The sequence below is a fragment of the Thalia democratica genome, chromosome 7 (genome assembly GCF_965202585.1).
Source record: "Thalia democratica chromosome 7, ktThaDemo2.hap1.1, whole genome shotgun sequence".
NCBI lineage: Eukaryota > Metazoa > Chordata > Thaliacea > Salpida > Salpidae > Thalia > Thalia democratica.
Window position 1 is genome coordinate 4362512 of NC_139171.1, and position 21341 is coordinate 4383852.

Consider the following 21341-nt stretch of genomic DNA (forward strand, 5'->3'; position numbering starts at 1 on the left):
ACTTAGTAACTGTGTCTTATGTATTATTAAAGAATTCACTTTTTTGTTTGTTTTATATTTTTAACATCAAGTAGAAATTAAACATACTTATAATGTAACTTGTTGCTAGTTTTGCTGTAACTGTTATAACAAGATTATATTATAAACTATTAATTTATATATCATGTTAGCTTTTTATTTAGATTCGTTTAATCAGGGTTGCCACAAAATCTGGAAGCCTGGAAAAATCTGGAGTTTGAGAGATTTTGAAAAAACTGAAATTTTAAACATCTTTTACATTTTAGGTAATAAAATTTTGAATTGACACGAAAAATCTTTCATATAGATGTAAATTATCGTCATCATCAAATTTTTTTTAACACTATTAAAGTAGCTTTACAGTTATTTTTCAGTGTTATTATACTTTTTAAAACAGCTTTTTACCTTAAAGTAAATTTTAAACTAAAAATCGACGTAAAAACGTGTACTTTCAAAAACCTTAAATTTATTAAAAACCAGTGGCAGTGTGCATCTAAATACTTGGTACAGATGTGGGAACCGTACAGTCTGCTAGGCATAAACTTTGACTCACGACGTATTTTTTAGCTTTAAAACTACATATTCAAATAAAATTGAACTTTTGTGTTTGATGTGTGCTCTAAAAATTTTTATTCAATAACAAAATGTGCATCAGGCAACCATTTTATAAAATTTTACTCTTAATAGATTTTATTTTACTATACTACGCAGTCCACGTAATAATTTTTTTAGTAAATCTAAATATTTTTTTTATTAAATAATAGTTAAATGTTACCTCAAATGTGTTACATAAGACAATGAACGCAAGAAAATTTTTATTAGGAATTTAGTTGAATATGTGTAAAAGTAATGCATTTTATTGGATATTATTAAGGCTACTTTGATTTAGTTACTCAACCTTAATCAATGTTTGCATTGTTTGAATTTAACCAACGTTTTGGTTTTTGAAATGTCTTAACAGTCTTTTTAATGTTTAAAGCTCTAAAACAATTTTTTATTTACAATGTTATTCAGAGTCGAATTAGAATTTTTAAATTAAACTAATACTTTTTGTTTTCTTACAGTTACTTACAACAACATTATGATCAAAAAATATCTATCTAAATTAGGGTTTCCCAAAGTATACTTAGGGGGCAAAAGGGGGGAGGGGGGCATTAGTAGTAAAGGAGCCACAAGGGGGGTATGAGGTCATAGTTTGAAACTTGACTAGGTATTATCGAGTTGCTGATGAAGAGCAAAAAAAACATATTAGGTGTTTTTATGGTAGTTTTTTAGAAACCTTGGTACAAGGAGGCCATAGCTTTTTTAATTTTTTCAAAGGGGGTCATTTGAAAAAAAAAGAAACCCTGATCTAAAGCTTTTGTAAGCGGCATTTAAAGCAAAACACTATTTTGCAACTAGCATTTTACAAAAATCTTTTTGGAGCTATTGTTTGGTACAGTCCTACATTTTTTGTGTTTTATTTAGTTTAAGCTACTAAAAATAAACTTAAAATTGTACTAAATGTAGATGTAAAATACACTTTTCTCTATAAATGAATTGTTAATTGTAAGTGAGTTTTGAATTTATTTTGTTCAAATGTTTCTGTACATAATCTTAATAAAAGTTGTTTCTAACGGTGATTTTAAATGTGTAAAAAAAAATTATAAGTAGCATTTTAAGCAAACTGAAGGTATTCTAAAAACTATTGTAGATAAAATTTAAATTAAAAGTTTATAAGAAATCCAAAAAAGTTAATGAATAGCTAATGTACTACTTCAATAAAATTATATTTAATATATTTAGATTGTTATAAAGCATGTAACAACTACAATTTAAAATAACTCTCTTTTTCAGTTTTCATTTAAGAATAAACTTAAGTAGTCGCTGGTTTAAAAATGCAACTTTCTTATGTAGATACTTTGGTAGAAGTATCTCTAACGCTTAATTAAGAACCATTGTTGCTATTTACAAAGCTAAGTGAGTCCTATTTTAAAAGCATCTAAGTTTAAATTTTAGTTATAGCTAATTAATTCAGAAAAAAAAACTAAATTTGAATTTTTAGCATAAGAAACAGTAAGAAACTATTTAAAGTTTACTAGTTAATTAAGTTTAAAAGTTTGTATGTTATCAGCTATAAAAACAAGTCATGGTCAAGAAATGATCGCAAGTGGAATTTGTAAGTATACCAAATATCTATAAGTGTTTTCAAAATCTTATCTTTTTCCATTTAAATATTTGAATTTAGCTTAGACAAGTTATTTTCAGTAGTTATTTAGAAGTGAAACTAGTTTTAACTACAAACTAGTCGTTACTTAACTTAATTTACTTAACGTACGTTTTTCAAGTATATATGCAAGGATTATTCCTTGGGCACAACAGGTCTCGAAAATTTTGGTTTTGGAGACAAAGTTAATTTTTAAATTTATTTATTTACAAAGGCAACAATGTTTTTCAAGTAGTTAACTTTTGTTTAGAGTTAGTTTTTAACTTTGTTATTAGTATTTCATACTTTAAATCTAATAAAAACTATATGTTCAGCACAACTTTTTTTCTTTTTAAGACTTTTGTAACAAAAAGCGTAACGACTAGTTTAAACCGAAACTAATTATTATACTTACTAACAAGTTCTTTGACTTCCAGCTGTACAGACTTTTGTGTTTTAAAAAGTATGTAAAGCTGGCTGAATATGATGGCCATAAATCGAAGTTTTTAAGTCTTACTTGGACTTCAGAAATCAAAATTACTAATCTGATCAAATCTAAATGATCTTTGAAACACTTGTGACGTCTTACAAATTTTGTCACATCAACTAGTTTGTACCAAAAGCATAAATTAGATCAAGCAATTTAGGGTAGTGTGATAGATAATCAAGAGCATTAGAACCTCAGATATCAAAAACTAAAAGTACATTGACGCCATAAAAGACATTATAATAGTTAGTACAAGTTGTTTATGAAAAGTTACATATGTTATTTATAAGCCAAATATAAGCCTTTTTACGACGATCAGTTTACATAACTAAATTTTAAGCTCTACTTTTTACAAAAAGTAGTTAAAAGTATCATTTTCTAGTTACTCTTGAACAGCGATAAGTTGACTACTGCCCTCGGGTCAGGTTTTTCGAAAGATTTTGACCAGCTACGTTGTTTACAGCTCGAAAACAAATAAAATAACAGAAATAAGATTACCTTTTTTACTAAGTTCATAAATACGCTCCATCTTGCATGTGGCCAGAATTAAATACCTGTTTTATGTTTGTTAAAATATATATTTGCTTTTTTTTTTGGATTAAGCTAAAAGCTTTCTAAAATATTGTGGGGACTAAAAAAGGACTTTTTTTGATTGATTCACGAAGAATTTTTTTACGGTGAATCTCATAAAAAGCTACTCTGGGGCAACGATTAGTCTTTTTAAAATCCTTTCTACGTATTTTATGCAGTTACTTAAGTCACTCAAACAAAGCACACGATTTGCTTTAAATAAAACAAAACAGAACAAAGATTTTTTTTTCTTAAACGTTGTAAAATCTAGCTTGTGCTTTATAAAGCTATTTGCTTTTTGTGGTACTAATAGCTAAACCTGTTAGATTAGTTAAACAAAACATAAATTTGTCAGTTCTTAAGAATAACCTTAACATTTGCAGTTTCAAAAAATCAACATATAGTTTTCTGTATGAAATTCCAAAACAAAGATCATTATAAATAAATAAACAGTTTTGAATATTATTTGCAGAGTATTTTAAAATCATATTAAAGCTGGTTCAACAAAACTTTATATTTCAGTGATTCCGTATCTTTAAAAGTATCTAAAAAGCTTAATATTTCTTCTTCAGTTCCTTGAAATTTAACTTATTTAATTGTTTCTAAAACTTAGCGTTAAAGAAAGAGTCTATAAATCTTGTTTTTGCGAGTTATTTAGTTTTTAGTAGAACAACATTTTTTAAACTTTTTAAATGAAGTTTTGCATTTAAATCTTCTTAAACGAAAGTAACTATTTTATTGGATAGTTATTTCAAATTTGTAAAAGTTAAAATTATGAATTACTTAAAATACTTCCCTTGAAAGTAAACTACAAAGTTACTTTATTTACTACTCACATACTAAAGTTACTTTCATTAAAAAGTAAATATGATATAGTATTTTGAATGTTCAAAAAAAGTTGTAAAATAAATCCAATTGCAAAAAACTTTTAAAGTTTTTATAAAACACAGAAAATAACTTTTAAGCACACGGAAAAACTAACCAGTTAGTAATTTTTCAGGATATTACACCTTTTTAACAGTAGAAAAGCATTATGTTATAATAAATTGCTAGTTCTAAAACACTATATCACATAAAATATTAGTTGACTTTTTTATGTAGTGTCTAAAACAAATATTTATTCCAGTTAGCTTGACAAAGTCAACTTGAACCTTTATAAACAATTAGATTTTTGTTAACTTGTATAAAATACTAGTCTCCTAAAGTGGCAAAACAACTATTTGTTAATCTTAAACTAATAGAAAAAAATTTACTATAGTCTTTAATAAATAAAAAATATACATTTTGCAAACTTCAATACAGTCAGCGCATAAAGTAAGACTTTATAATAAAAATTTTATAGCTGGTCCGAAATTTTGTTCTTAGTATTAATTTAAATTGCTTACTGTCTGAACAAGGGGGTTAGCACTGTTATGGACACTGGAGATAAAAAACGGTTAAAAATTTTGTAAGTTAGTAATTTAGATGTTAGAACTTATAACATTACAAATATTTTAACTTAAAGGGGTTTTTGTTGAAAAACTAAAACTAGAAGTTATTTAACCTAAATCTAAACTTACAGAAGTTCTATAAAAAAAAACACATATACATGACTTTCTTTAATAAAAACGTACACATTTTATGTCTGTAGTACTAATGGTAGTAAACCAAATATTTAATTACACACAGTTTTATTTTTCTGTAGAACTTGAATTTGTACATTTAAAAATTTTTAATCGCTGAATAAATTTGACTAACACTCAAATAAATTATAAAATATGAACACATTTTGAACTATTTGGAAAAAAATAATTTTGTTTTATTAAACACCAACGCTTTATAACTACTTATTATTTAAAATAAAACATTTGTATGTGCAATTTATTAATAAAAATAACAAAAACAAACAATAAGGCAACCATTCTTTGAATAATATTAAAAGCAATTCAAAATATAAACTTAATTTTCAGCAACTTTTATAAATATCGGATAAATAATAGAGGTATTGATAAAAAAAACATATAAGCTTATCAAATTTATGCATATTCTGTAAAAAAATGCAATAAATAAAACAAGCTTTAAATTATTCATTTTGCTTATGATTTTGAAACTTGCAACTTATTATTAATAGATAGTTTGAGTTAATAAAAAAAAATCTAAAGTCATTATTGTTGTATGAAAAAAAAATCAATAAAATTACAAAAAAAAATACATAAAAAACAGTTGTAACGTTTGTATGTTGATTATTAAAGTTTTTTTTTAATGTTAACCTAAAATAAAAAAAAGAAACTAATTTTGAATACAATTAGATTGGTAAAAACTCAATGTTAATTAATTTAAAATGTAAAAAAGCAATATAAATTAAAAAAAATTGTGTAATTTAAGTTAAATAAAGGTTAATAAGCCAAACTAAGATGATTTTTATTGCAATATGAAAACTTTTTGTGCATTTTATGTTGTATATAAAGAAAATATTGTGAAACATTAAACCTTTTAGTTTGAATACCTGATGTAATGAATAAAACTAAATATGAATACAACACATGTTTTAATTTATTGTTGGTAGTATTGTATGTAGATTGTAGACTTAATTAAACCTTTTAATAAAAAAAACTTTAATTTTACAGAATAAGCTTGTTTACTTTTTATTTTATATGACAACACCTCACTAAAATGCTTTTCGAATCAAACTTCTTTGCTGTTTTCATTTTGTGTTTTGTAAAAAACATCATTAATTTTTTTAAATTTAAAAACGACGTTCTGATGGACAAAACCCGAAAATGGCAGGAAAAATGCGTCCCTAGTAAAAAATCAATATATAATAAATATTATAAGTCTTTTCTGAGCGTCAGATCAGCAGTTAAATTTTCTGCCACAGCGTTCCACTTGGACGAGTTTTCAATCAGGGAGTTTCCCGTGGTGTATTCATCCGTGCTATCATTTTGCAACATTTGCATGTACTGTTTTATGCAGCCTATTGAGTAGAACATTATCCCGTTCAGTATGAACCCTCTCACCATTGTTGGGTTGAAACCACTGTTGAAAAATATTGTGTTTTATAATAATGTTAAAGAAATTAAAGTTTTGTATGTAGAAAGTTTAATTTACTTATTAATTTCATTAATTTTGCATGAATAAACATTACTTTAATCTTCGAGCTCTATCTTATTAAACCATATATCAACTTAAATTTCAACTGCTAAACTTAATTTTAGTCCCAAACATTTAAACTTACCCCATAAACTTGAACTGTAAAACTTAATGTTACTTAATTTTTAATTAATTAACATCTGTTCTTAAAACTTTTATCAGTTAAAATATGTAACAAATTGCCACTGACTACTAAACCAAAATCTAATCTAAAAATATCCTTGGCAGAGTTATGGAATTTTGATCTGCTGCCCCTTAAATTTTAGTGCATACAAAAAGTTTTTTTTGTTAGTTTGATGAAAAAAAAATTCAAGTTTGTTTTACATAATAAAGTAAGTGAAGGTATAAGTAAAAAAAAATACTTACACACATATATACACTCAAGAGACGTTATTCTTTTATTATATGAAACACAAACCGAAACTTTTAAATATTTTGTATTTAAAGTTTATAACTTTAGAGCTACAATAAAAAGGTAAAGAAAACATTTCATGCCCGATATATGTTAAAGTAAAAAACAAACAACAAACCTGAAGAAAACTTTACATTTTCCCCTCACTGATTTCTTGCTCCTGTACAATTTCTTGAAACAATCGTACGCACCATTGTACTTAGTTTTGTGCCCGCTTATTTTATCCGCTTGCACCCTCGATTTAACGACGTCAACCGGATAATTGCAGGCGAACGAAGAGCATCCTGCAATACCTCCACTGAATGTTGCTGCTATCAACCCGTATAAGGTGAAGTAGTTCGTTATCTGTTATAAGTTTTTTTATTTAAACAACTTTTTGTTTATATCTCATTAGTTTTATTTCCATGCACTATATGTTGGGTATTTTATATTAGCTATATGATACTCAATTAATAAATGTTCTGCAATTAAAGTAAAGTAGTGTGAAATCTTTTAGAAAATAAGTGGAAGAACAATAGAAAAATTTAAACAATTAAATGTATCTAATTATTTTCAAGATTTTTATGCTAGTCATATCTAGTTAAATTATATTGCTGAAATTTGCCGGCATTTATAATACGTGAAATATTTGGTCATTTATTGAATGAAATACTTGTAATATAGGAATTTTTTTTTTAATCTTTTGTGTTAGTTATATGCTACTTAAGAAGTAAAAGTCGGTGTTCTTAACTTGTATAATCTTTTAGTTAAATTAAGGCAATAATCATTAATAATATTATTGAGATAACTTATACGCTTCATTTTGATAAAATGTTCGTGTAATTTGTGTAAAATTTATCCACTAGAGGTCGCTATTGAGAAGTTGTGATATGTCAAGTGGCAACTGATGTAACGTTAGGTCAAATTACTGACGAAATATTTCGTTTTTTGATGGTTTGTTGAGTTTACACTGCGTACACGGAATTCAGCGGTTAATGTGTTCCGTAAAAGTTTAGTAAACAAATATTAATTAAATGAACTGGATTATTTTGTTTTCTACTACTTTTTTTGTAAATTTAAGGATATGAAAGTAAACATATAATTTTAATTTCAGTTCTACCCTTAATTAAAAAGCTAAACGTTAATTAATAAAGCTTATACTTATAACATTTTTTATAAATTAGAACGTTTAAAACATCTTCAGATAAGTAAAAAACGCATATAAAAAATAGAATAAATGTAATATCAAAAATTTATCTAGAACAAAACATTCATAACTTTTACAAATAAAACTTACATTGAAAACATCTTCGGAAAGATATCAAAACATATATAATAATCTATCGAAAAAATTAAACAAACATTGAAAACGTCTTCGGAAAGGTATGAAAACAACTAAAAATATTAATAAAATAAATAAAACTAACATTGAAAACATCTTCGGAAAGGTATGAGAACACGTAGAAGTAGACAGCGAAGGCGGGCATGTCTCTGACAATTGTAACTGTCAACCCTTTGTAGATACCTCTCACACCGTAGTTTGTGTATATGCGTTTGAAGATTTCATGCATTGAGTATTGCTGTTGAAATTAAATTATTAGTTAGTTAATATTTATTTTGTTAAACGTAATTTGTGTATTCTTTGAATATCTCAGCGATTGAGTATATCTGTAAAAAATAAAGTTATTTTATTACTTATATTTATTTTATTAAATACAATTTGTGTATATTCGTTTGAATATCTCAGCCATTGAGTATAGCTGTAAATAACAAAATAATTATTTGTCATTGAATTTTTATTTCATTAAACATAATTTTTGTATATGCGTTTGAATGTCTCATGCATGTTATTCATAATCATGTTAGTCATAATCACTGTTAGTATTACCAATGTGAAACTATAGTTTTAAAATTAATTTTTAATCCCTGAACAGTTTATATGAAGTTCTTGAACTTTTATTCTTTAATTGAGCAAAGTCTTATTTTGAAGTAATTTTGATTATTTTTAGTTTAATGTAAAAACGAAAATTTAACAAAACCCTAAACATAATTATACAATCTTTTTGAAATTTTCATTAAACTAAGCACAACTTACTAAGAAAAAACTTTGTGTATCTCTGCCATTGAGTATAGTTGTAAAAACAAAACAACTATTTATTGAATATTTATTTTATTAAACACAAATTGTGTATATTCTTTGAATATCTCAGCCATTGAGTATTGCTTTAGAAATAAAAGAACTATTTTAATTAATATAATTTCTGAATGCGTGCTTCTTAAAACTAAGTAATGTGCTTATCTTTAGAAACAAGCTAAAAACTGCTACTTTTTTTATACAACAGTTTACCTATTTTTTGATTGTTTTTTCTGCTAGAAACATTTAACAAAATATTGAAACCATTTTTAAACTTATTTCTTTAGTTTAATAAACTGTTCAGAGATTATAAGTTAATAATAAAAATATAGTTTCACAGTGGTAATGCTACCAATGATAGTTTGCTAAATCATGTTCAGTGATTTCATATGTTTGTTGTAACAGTAGTACTTGAAAAAATTAATTGAGCAAAGTTATATTAGCTTATTTTGAAGTGATTTTGATTATTTGTAGTTTAATGTAAAAACAGAAATTTAACAAAACCCTTTTACATAATTATACAACTTTTTGAAATTTTTATTAAACTAAGCACAACTTACTTAGAAAAACACTTTTTTAATTTATCAGTTTAAAGTTATTTGAGTAAACCTTATGAGGCTTGTAAACTTGAAAAACACTCAAAGTTTTGTTATCAAAATAGTGTTAAGTAAATTAAGGTAGTTGTTTTTGCAAGTAAATTTAACACAGTTACTAATAAACTCGTTATCAGTTATTTTATTTTTAATCAAACAATTTTAAATTTTATTTAACGTATTAACTATTCATATTTGTTACGAATAAACAAACTGGTTTGAACTTCTTAAACAATAAAACTTATTTTATATTCAAACTTGATAACAACGCTAATCCAGATAAAAATCTAACGTTGTTTAAAAATATCAATTTATTTATTATTTATTTACAAACTTGTAAATTTTATTTTTTATGCTGTCATTTTGTATATTTAAAATTATAAGTAATTTAATAAAAAATTAAATATATTAACGTAATACATATACTATGCTATGTTAGGGTAATGTATATAAGCTCTTGATATGCAACCATTTGTATAACTAACATTTTTTAAATTGTCTTAACCGAAAAATCTACTTAAGGTCACATGAACTAAAAAAGTTAAATTGACTTGTAATTTTGAGACAAAATTTATTATAACAAAATTATTTTAATACTATAATCTATATCTAGATATATATAAAAAAAATGTTAACAGTTGAAAATTTAAACATAAGTAATAGCTTTAATATCTTTATTTATTATTTAAATTTTGGTAGTTCAAAAACTCAAAAAGTTAAAATGACCTAAAATTTTATAACATAATTTTTTAATTAAAATGTTTTTAATACTAAAAGCTGTACATTTTAAAACAAAATTACAGTTGAATATCATAATATAAGTTCTAGTTATTCAAAACTTAGTCTATATTATGGTAGAACAGTAATATTCAAGTTATAAACTTAAATAAAAAATAGTAACACTGTGTAAATAAAAATATCAATTTAACTTTATACCAGTTTAAAAATACTTATAAAGAAAACAAACTTTTATTTTAAACTACAAAAAAACATATAAAGACGTATTTTTTTACTTGCTATACATAGAATTATGGTTTTTCAACTTTAATTTAGTTTTTTATTTACTTTTTTTTTACTTCAGTGAGACTGTCTATTACTTTTCAAGTATATACACAGTATGATTAGTATTGATAGAGGTACAAGTACATTGAATAAAAACATTGTAGTATAATTTTTGTATAACAATATGTTTTTGTAAAATGCGAAGCTAAAACTTAGCCAAATTAAAACTAGTTGTTATTAATGATAAGTAAATAAAATATTATTCACTGCATAAGTTTAGCTATTCTATTTATAATAAAGAAAACTAGTAAATTATTTATTTTATTAATCTTTTTAAAATTTTTTACTTTTTACTATGTTTAATATTTTATAATTACACAATAGTTACCTTTAATCACAAAATTCAATGTAGAAAACATTTTTTGTACATGAGTTACTTTGAAAAGATAAAAATAGGCTACACATGGTCTAAATTTTATAAGGATTTATTAGCTTAAAGTAAAAAATCATAAATACTTTTATATTAACTTACATTTTCAGTAATTTCAACATGTGAAATAATACTTTTTTTTTGTTAAAACTTATTACTACTAATATTAAAAATTCATAAAACAGTTCTCTTAAAAAAGCAAATGTGTAAACTTATTAGTTTTCAGAAAACAAATAATTTATTTTAATAACATGATTTAAAAACTTCAAAATATTTGAAAACAATCACTTGCACAAAAAAAAAGAATGTTTTTTGTGGGAAATTTTTGCCTAGGCAATATGAAACGCAACATACTTTAATAACCTTTCAACTGCATTTTAAATAAACTTCTATACTAGTTTATATCTATAAAACTTTTGTTGGCATTTTCGCCTAGACAAACTTTGTATTACAAAATACCTTTGCTAATATCACTAAATACTTGTACTAATCAGTTAAACTTTTTCAAATTGCATAATAACTTAGTTGGAACGAACTACATGCATTAAAATTATGTAATGCTTAATAACTTGTGTTTGAAAAATTATGTAAAACTATTAAAAAGTTGAAATATTCAGAAATTCTTGCTTCTTCACAGTACTTATCAGGTAGTTAAAGTTAACAAGTATTTTCTTATTAAACAATTGTGTACAACTATTGTAGAATTATAAAGCTGTATTCAATAACTATATAATATAACTTTTTAGTACTACATATCTTGTACAGAAATCTAAGACAAAATTCATTCAAAAACATCTTTATTAAAGCAACAAACAAGTAAAATCGATTTCGGCTAACGCTTTTCAATTACTTTTGTTAGCAACTAATTTTAAGATTAAATTTTGAGTATATAAATAGTTAGAGGTTACATCAGAAAAATCAATTAACACTAATTAGCATAATTTGAGCAAAAATTAATTAGACATTCACAATTCATAAATGCATATATAAAACAGTTGATCAGTAATTTAACTAAGATAAGCAACATTAAAAATAAAATAAAAATAAGCGACAAAATTCAAATAAAATCTATAACAACTTATAAAGATTAGATTTATAAACGTATTGTTGCAACGTATTGTTGTTATTTGTGTAAGCAACAATACGTTTATAAACCTAATCTTTATAAGTTGTTATAGATTTTATTTGAATTTTGTCGCTTATTTTTATTTTGTTTTTAATGTTGCTTATCTTAGTTAAATTACTGATCAACTGTTTTATATATGCATTTATGAATTGTGAATGTCTAATTAATTTTTGCTCAAATTATGCTAATTAGTGTTAATTGATTTTTCTGATGTAACCTCTAACTATTTATATACTCAAAATTTAATCTTAAAATTAGTTGCTAACAAAAGTAATTGAAAAGCGTTAGCCGAAATCGATTTTACTTGTTTGTTGCTTTAATAAAGATGTTTTTGAATGAATTTTGTCTTAGATTTCTGTACAACTGTATAATATTTATTTAACACTCATAAATATAAATAGTAACAATAGTTGGACTTAAACTTGTGCCCACACACATTTACTGTTTACATTTAATAAAATATAAATTTAGACATTTGAAATGACAAATAGAAATAAATTTATTATTAAATTCTTTAAACTAGATCTTTGAGTAACTTGTTAAGAAACTTTTGTAAATCATGTATAAACAGCAAAGAAAAAACGAGTTAACAACAGTACTTTAATAACTTGCATCAAAACACTTGTACTTGTATTAAATAAACATGTAATATTGTGGTACTAATCAAACATGAAATAGCCTACTTAAACTTGGACTTTGAAATATATTGTATATTTGTGGTATTATTGACCAAACAAACTAAATATGGACTTCAATAACTACTTGTTGTTTAAATAACTTGTTGGAATGAGTATTAATCCTTTTAAGGGCATAGGGGGGGGTAAACACCCTTTTTTGGTTTTTGATCTTATTTTATATAGTTTTTACTAAGCTACAAGATGCTTTTTACAGATTTTAAAAATTCAAAATAATTTTTGAGATATAGCCGGTCAAAGTTGGAGGCAACAATAGGTTTCTTATGGGAGGCGCAAACTAAAACAGCAAATAACTAGAAATCACTAAAAATCTATCTTCTCCTACATTTTTTGAGCTAACTACCTCAAATTTTCAGGAAATGTTCCTTGCAATATTTAGAAAATTCTGTCGGAACAGAATTTAAAAAAATTAAAAAATAAAAATTTTATAATAAAAAAACTAAAAAAAACTGTTTTTTTTGTTTATTTTTTTTATAAAATTTTTATTTTTCAATTTTTAAAAAATTCCTTCCGACAGAATTTTCTAAATATATCAAGGAACGTTTCCTGAAAGTTTGAGGTAGTTATCTCAAAAAACGTAGGAGAAGATAGATTTTTAGTGAAAAAGTCTATTTTTGCTGTTTTAGTTTGTGCCTCCCATAAGAAACCTATTGTTGCCTCCGACTTTGACCGGCTATATCTCAAAAATTATTTTGAATTTTTAAAATCTGTAAAAAGCATCTTGTAACTTAGTAAAAACTATATAAAGTAAGATCAAAAACCAAAAAAGGGTGTTTACCCCCCCTATGCCCTTAATATGTATTTGACTAGTAAGTAATCTTTAGTTGTGTAACAAAGTAAGTATATAGCAGAACAATAAACAAATAATCAGATAGCACAAATATTATTACGTAAACAAGCAAATACTTAAACCTTTAGAAATTTGAGAAAAAATAATCCATTATAAGTTAAAAAACACAAAACCCTTGAAAAGAATGAGAAATTACAATTTATCAAAAGCAAACAAACAACTGGGTATAAAACTGAAGGAGAAAAATTCTTAATTGTGTTACAAATAAAAATTCAGCCAAGGAAAATTCAATATAAGTTTCTCAATAACAAAATTTTCTACGAACTTTGATGAGCCATAATACAGTTGTTAGTAATATCAAACGTTTTACCCATACTTAAAATAACTTTTATACATTAATTACTTGTTTTATGTCACCAATTTCATTAAGATGTTTAAATAAAATCATAGAGCTCAAATACACAAGATGAGTAGATTAAAATATAGCTTTAATGCTTAATAACTATTTACTAATTTTATATAAACTGATTTCAATTAATAGTTTACCACAAATTTTATAAGACAAAGAATTATTTTGAGTTTAAATTTTAAAACAATTGATATCAAAAGTATAAACAATATTATAAATAAATTAAAAATTTTAAAGATATTTACAAAGCTTTTTTTTAAATACTTATTTAACTAGAATAAAAAATTAGTAAACAAAAAAATTACTTAAATATAAATGAACAAACTTAAAAACTACTCAACAACTTTCACATATTTTCCACATCAGTAAGCATTTCAATAAGTACTACTAATCTAAAAATAATAATAATAATAATAATAAACTGTTCAGTTTACTAAACTATAGTACTTTTTTAATAAAAGTAATAAAAATAATTGACCTCAAAAGCATATGAGTACATACAAAATATTACTGAATATTGGATATTAAATATATTTTTCAAATAAAGCATACAAAACAATTGACCTCAAAAAGCATATGAGTACATACAAAATATTACTTAACAACTTTCACATATTTTCCGCACATCACTTCAAGTCTCACATGAAAACGTGTGTGATGAATACTCAATTCTGATTGGCTCACGTCGTAGGTATACGTATCACGTTTCGTGTGACGTAATAATGCTCACTGTGCGCCGGAAATTTTTTCTCAAATTTTCCATTGGCTAACTCATCTGGCTTGTCTACTCTATTTGTATTTTAAGCTTGTGCATTTTATTATATACTCTATATCTTTGTGCTTATTATTTTGACCTCCATTAAACTTATGGTATGATCTTAGTTGCAGTATTTAAGTTAATTTTAATAAAACTTTGCTTTTCAAATTTATAAGTCATTCTCTTTAGTTTTTTTATTATTATCATTTTACAGCGCATGACTCTTAATCTTTTTTTAATCTTTTAAATAACTTCAAGGATATAGTAAAACTAAAAACTTCTTATTTTTATTTCTTACTTCTTCAACTAGAAGTATTAGTTTATAAATTGAGCAGAAAGTCAAATGAAATTTTATTTTTTAAATATATTTTTCACATTAAAAATACATACTAAATGCTAAACAATCTTTGTTTTTTTTTTCGCACTTTAGTAACCCCATGACATGATCAAAACTAGAACCTTATTTAAATTTTTTTTAGCTTTTATCTATAAATACTTTTTTTGTTATGTAAACAAGCGACTGAAGTTTATGTTTAAAATTTTATTTTATTGTGTTTTATCTTTAATACACTATACTAAGTTTTGTCTTTATCAAATGATTTCGTATCTTTATCTATAAACATTTTTTCGTTATATTAACAAGCAACTATAGTTTCTCTTTTCAATTTTATTTTACCAAACGTTATCTTTGATACTCTGCAACTAATTTTTGTCAAGTATACATTTACAAAATTTAACTTAAAAGTTTTATTAAACCAACTGTTTAGTTTTTACAAACATTTTAAAACAGTTTCAAAAGCAACATTATTAATTTTGTACATTAAAACTAATACAGTTATGGTTTAATATTTTAGATAAACAATAAAAAAATAAATAATTCAGAATTTTTTTTTATAAGCTAATTATAATAATAAAGTAATTTTCCATATAATAATTAAACAGTCAAAATGTAATTGAGTGCTTAGAAATTAAAGCTATTAAAACTATATAATTATGTATAGACTTAAGCTTGAGGAAATAGACTTCAAATAAAAGAAACCAAATTAAGCTAAAACTTAAAATATAAAGATCCATGTCACAATTACACTTTTATATAATATTTTTTTAAGAACAACAAAACCTATTTTTGTCAATATTTTTTTTAAACAACTCCAAAAAAGACTCTGCTTTCTTACTGCTACAAAAAATTTTAATAAAATTATCATACTTAATGAAAATAAAACAACAATTCAAAGCATATAGTAAGTTAAAGTTATAAAAAATTCATACTTGAAGTTACAAATTACTAATTGAAAGTTTAACTAGTTAGTTATGACATCATTAAAATGATACAGAACATTTTTGACAGCAGATCTTTGTATAGATATAGTTCAAGTCTCAATAAAAACAATTCATTATATGGTAGATAACAATATATAACAAATAATTTATATTTTTTTAAATAAGAACTTCAATAAAAAGTCTTTAGAAAAAGTATAATTCAAAATGTGTAACTAACTATTTCTCGTAAGCTTTTACTTATCAAACAAAAACATAAAGTATGAAAAATTAATTTTAAGTCATTTATCTTATTAAGTTAGTACTAACTTTTTTTTTATTGTTATACTAATTTTTCAAACATTTTTGATTTTAATTTAGTGTATAGAATATTTTTCAAAAAAAAATACTTACAACAATTGTTGTCAAATCAAAATATTTAAAAAAAATCAAAAAAAAATTGGCAAATTTATACTTCTGACTTAAATTTAACAGCTTGATTTACAACAGGACACAACTTTTTTAATCAATAATTTATCTGGTTCAACTAACAAGTAATTAAGTTGAATTTCTTAAAAGTAAATGAGTTTCAATTCGAAATAATTATTAAAAACTAAAACATAAACATGTAGAAACGTTCATTTTATAAATTCAAACATAAAAAGTCTTACAATTTTTTTAATAACTCAGTATTCAGTTAAAACAGCAAAAGTTTATATAACTGACTCATTCATACTTTATTAATAATAAATAATTTTGTAATTAAATTTAATTTTCTGTTTTGCAATATACTAATAAACGTTCAAGACTCAATTTAAACAGTGTAATTTTTGTAACTAACTTATTCAAAATATATTATACTAACGATATTATTATCAACATATTTTTTTATACACTAAAATGTTAGACAAATAGTATGCAAAATACTATATTTTTTTTTTCACCAACCTTCCCACTAGCTATTTTCCCCTTCATACCTTGAACTTGCAGTTGGGTTTTTACAAGTTCGGCAGGCGAGGTGAAAAAACTCTGGACAAATCCTGCTCCGGCTCCTAAAACAATAATAAAATTTGATTTTATAAATTATAGTGGATATTAATCATAAACTTTACACTACAGCTTCTGAGAGTAAGAATATATACAATTTAAATCAACTGTGTACAAATCCAGTTACTGATATAAGGAAATAGTTATAAATAAAATAACTAGTTGAAATAGAAAAAGAACTATTATAAAAACATTGATTTAAAAAATCCAAAAACATTAAACATTAAAAATGTGTATATGACCATAAGAAAAACAGCTCTTCAATGTATGAAACAAATTTGTAAATCTGTAAAACAAAAACAATATTTAAATTTACCTGTTTGAAGACCATCAAAACCCATTTGTTTGAATCTGTCCTCAGTGTAGAAAAGTATGGCGTTGTTTACTGGAAGAACACAAAATGGTGCGAAGAAACCCTTGTAAAACCCTCTAAACTGTTTATAAAACATAACTAATAAAAATTTGTAAGTTTAATTAACTGCTTTTAGAACTTTATATTTCAATTGTTAAGTTATAAGAAACAGGATTCTTAAGCATGAAAGTTCATAACCTTGAATAATTATAAATACTCTATAATTATAAAAAACTTATTTACTATAAAACACAATGTACTTAAAAATATAAATAAATAAAACAAAAATATCCTTTTTCTTTGAAAGTTTTAAGAGACCATTTTATTTTTTTTTTATTTTACATATTGGTTAAACTTTTCTTAATGATACTTTTAAAACTAGATAAATTAAAAGGGACTACAAAGAAAAAACAAATAGCTTTTTTGTTTGTAGTTCTTTAACTAAGAAAGCCAAGTGTGCTTCTTAATAAAATGCTTCGCTTAATTTAAAAATTAAATTTACTTAAATAAACAAGTGTTAACAAAAAACCATCAATTTTAATGTGAAACTCTCAAAAAGAAAGTTAATATCAAGTTTTACAAAGTTTAAAAACATAAAATTAATCTTAAAATTGGTTACTTAACATCCAAACAAACAAACATTATTACAATAACAAAACAAACCCCTTCAATTCTGTATATGGATGAGAAACTGTCTCTCATATTTTTATAAACACCAGGTCTCGATTGCAACCTTGTTTTTATTGTGTCTACAGGATGAGCTACTGCAACTGATATGCTACCTGTCATGTAAATATTGTTATTATTATTATTATTATTATTATTATTATTTATATATTACATTTTTTGTAGTTCGTTTTTATTGTATCACAGGATGAGTAACTAGTACTGATATATTGCCTGTTAATACTAAAATTTTTAATATTGTTGCTACGTTATGATTTTATGTAACTGATTTTAACTATGTTTCTATTAATGTTTTGTGCTTGTTATTATTAGTAATATATCATATTTTTTGCAGCTCATTTTTATCACATTTTTATTAATTTATATACTGGGTTGGCAACAATTACTGATATGCATCTGGTAATAAAAATTTTTGGTACAAATATTAATTGTTTTTTTACAATAAAACTTTTTATTATCACTAATATATTATGGTTATGAAACAATGCATTGGCCTAGTAATTATATTTATATTTGTATATAAACTACATATAAGAAAAGTACTCATTTATGAAAAAAAATACTTGAATATTTTTTTAGAACATGCTTATTGGCCAACACTAGACAACATTTTCTTGTTTAAATAACATTAATCTGGCAGTTTAGTAGCTGTAACATAAGAGAATAACAATTATTTTTAGTAAAACATAGTGTCTCTCTCCAATTTGTTGTAAGAAAACATTACACTTAAAGTGAAATTAGTTTCAAAAGAGATAGATTTTTCATAACTCCATTTAAATATCAAACATATATATACTAAAAGTTAGAAAAAATTTAACTTTTTCATAAACTTACCTCCAGCTAAACTTTTAATTATTTTTGTTATAGTGTCTTTAAACTAAATTTGTATAATATAAAAAAACTAAACATAATTATATAAAAAATTTAAAAAAGTATTAATATAATTTAACTTCCATCTAAACTTTTTAATAATTTATAATGCTTTTAGTTAACTGTATATAACAATTTTATTTAAACCACAACTTACCCCATAGAACTATTATTCATTTTATAATACAAGTTTATTTGTTTTAATACAGTAAAACCTGCTCAAAATTTAATTTATAATTATATTATATTTTTCGAACTAACCACCAGCCCAGCCACTGACGAACTGTTCTCCATCGAACCAACTTTTTCTTGCAACTTCTTGTTTCATTGTTATTTTGTTATACTTTTTATATAAAATCTGAAATAAAAAAGATTTCAATCAGTTCTACTCAAGTGCATTTCACACTTTTGTTATATTTTTTTAAATCATAGTTTGATGCACCTAAATTTTTTGATAACTACTGCTAAACTTAGTAACAAAAACTACTTCATGAGGACAGCAAACTAGTTGTGCGTTTAAACTTTAAAGCTGTGCTAATAACAAATAAAACAAGGTTACTCTTTATTGCTGAGAATTTTGTTGAAATTCATTATTAGTACTTATAACAAAATATATAAAATGTGTAATTTGAAATATAAATTTAAGATTATTAAATTCAAATCATTCATATAACTAAGCAATGTGTTTTAAATGATTTAAAAAACCTAGAAATTAGTAATTTAAATACTTGTACATTTATTTAGCATGCATTTGATATTAAATGTATGAAAAAATAAACAATACTTCCAAAAGCTATCAGTAACAAGACATTAAAATATTGTCAATATTTAATAGTTATTTTGAACTCTATATTAAGGCCACTAATGGGTCCATCTTATTTTGTACAAATTGATTTTACTTTGTGGAGTTTTATCTTAGCTACTAGATAGCTTTTACTTCTTAACAAAATCCAAAGTAACTATTGCAATAAAATTGGTCAAAGTGAGTGAGTTTAATAGTTTTTTTTTAATGAAAATCCAAAACTAAAAACAAAAATAGCTATTTTACTAAAAATATATCTTTGCCTTCAGCTTTTAACTAGTTTTCTTCAAATTCTTTAACTCAGTGTGTTACTAATATTTAAATAATTCAGCTATAAGGTATGTTTAAATTCAAAAAATTGAAAAAAAAATCTTTTGATCCATGTAATTGTATCAGATACTTTTTATTAAAATGACTAAATTTCAACAATAAACTATTTTTTTCACATTTTTGAAAATGTCATTAAGTTTTTACTTTAAGGTTTTATATAAGAGCAAATGTTAATTTTCTTCAAAGTACACTTTTTCCCCTATTGCCTTAAATACTACATAAATTTTCAAAACTTGAAAAAAACTATATAAAAATCTATAACAGTATGTTTGTTAAATTGCTCCAAGTTATTTGCACAGTATATATTATCAAAATTCTTACCACTATTAATGAAACCTTCTGAAAAACAAATTCAAAAATACTCTAGATTAAATCTAAAAACTAAGCTTCTAATTATTTAACTTTCATTTATGTTTCATTTTAACAAAATTAAAACAAAGTATTTTGTAGCAGAGCTTTGTATTTAATTTGAAATTTTTTAATCAAGAACCTTTTATATATTACGTTTTTTGTTTAAAACTTTTTTTTAAGCCTATAAAATTTAACTATAAAAATTTGAAAATGTAATTAAAATTTAGCAATATTTCTAAATGAGTTATCATAAGACTACATGAGACTATTATAAAGTTTTACTACTTTTTTTTTGAGTTTTATAGTATTTATAATTTTTTTTTAACTTTTTACATTCTAACAGTAAATAATTAATGTGTAAACATTTCTAGAGAACCAGTTTTATAAAGTAGTGAAACTTTATAACAATCTCATGTAGTCTTATGATAACTCATTTAAAAATCTTGCCAAATTTTAATTACAATTTCAAGTTTTTATAGTAAAATTTTATAGTGACTTTAAATTATTTTTATGGTAAAAACATCAAAAAAAACTTACAAAAAACCTTTTGAAAAACTATTGGTGAAAATACATTTGCAACAGTAAATTTTGACAAAAATTAACAAGATAACATATCATGAAAGTTAGTTAAAACTATAAAATTTTATTTTTTTTGAAATACTTATACTCTGTTTTAAAAACCCCTTGTATTTATGTGTCAAAACTTTAGAAATGTACTTATTAAGAGCTATCTTTATAATTATCTTAGGAGCTTTTTTACTACATATGTTTATTAAATATTTCACTATATTAAAATCATTACCACAATTTTTATTTTTTATTTCTACCCAAGAGTGTAGACATACTTTAAAAATGTTGTACTATTTTTCTTTTGGTGTCATTAAAAACTAAGACTTATTTACTTTTTTCAAAGCTGAAATGCCTTTATG

The 21341-nt window shown here is 23.7% G+C and overlaps 1 protein-coding gene across 1 annotated transcript; it reads right to left on the reverse strand.

Moving 5' to 3' along the window:
- Positions 1 to 5659: 5659 nt before the first annotated feature.
- On the reverse strand, positions 5660 to 19283 carry LOC145840794 (solute carrier family 25 member 48-like). Its single transcript, XM_082948128.1, has 7 exons — positions 19191 to 19283; positions 18036 to 18154; positions 17337 to 17454; positions 16922 to 17025; positions 8208 to 8360; positions 6920 to 7146; positions 5660 to 6275 (listed from the first exon to the last, which is right to left on the reverse strand). Exons 1-7 carry the CDS (start codon positions 19255 to 19257, stop codon positions 6068 to 6070), a joined length of 996 nt encoding a protein of 331 aa, XP_082804254.1. The 5' UTR covers positions 19258 to 19283; the 3' UTR covers positions 5660 to 6067.
- Positions 19284 to 21341: the final 2058 nt, after the last annotated feature.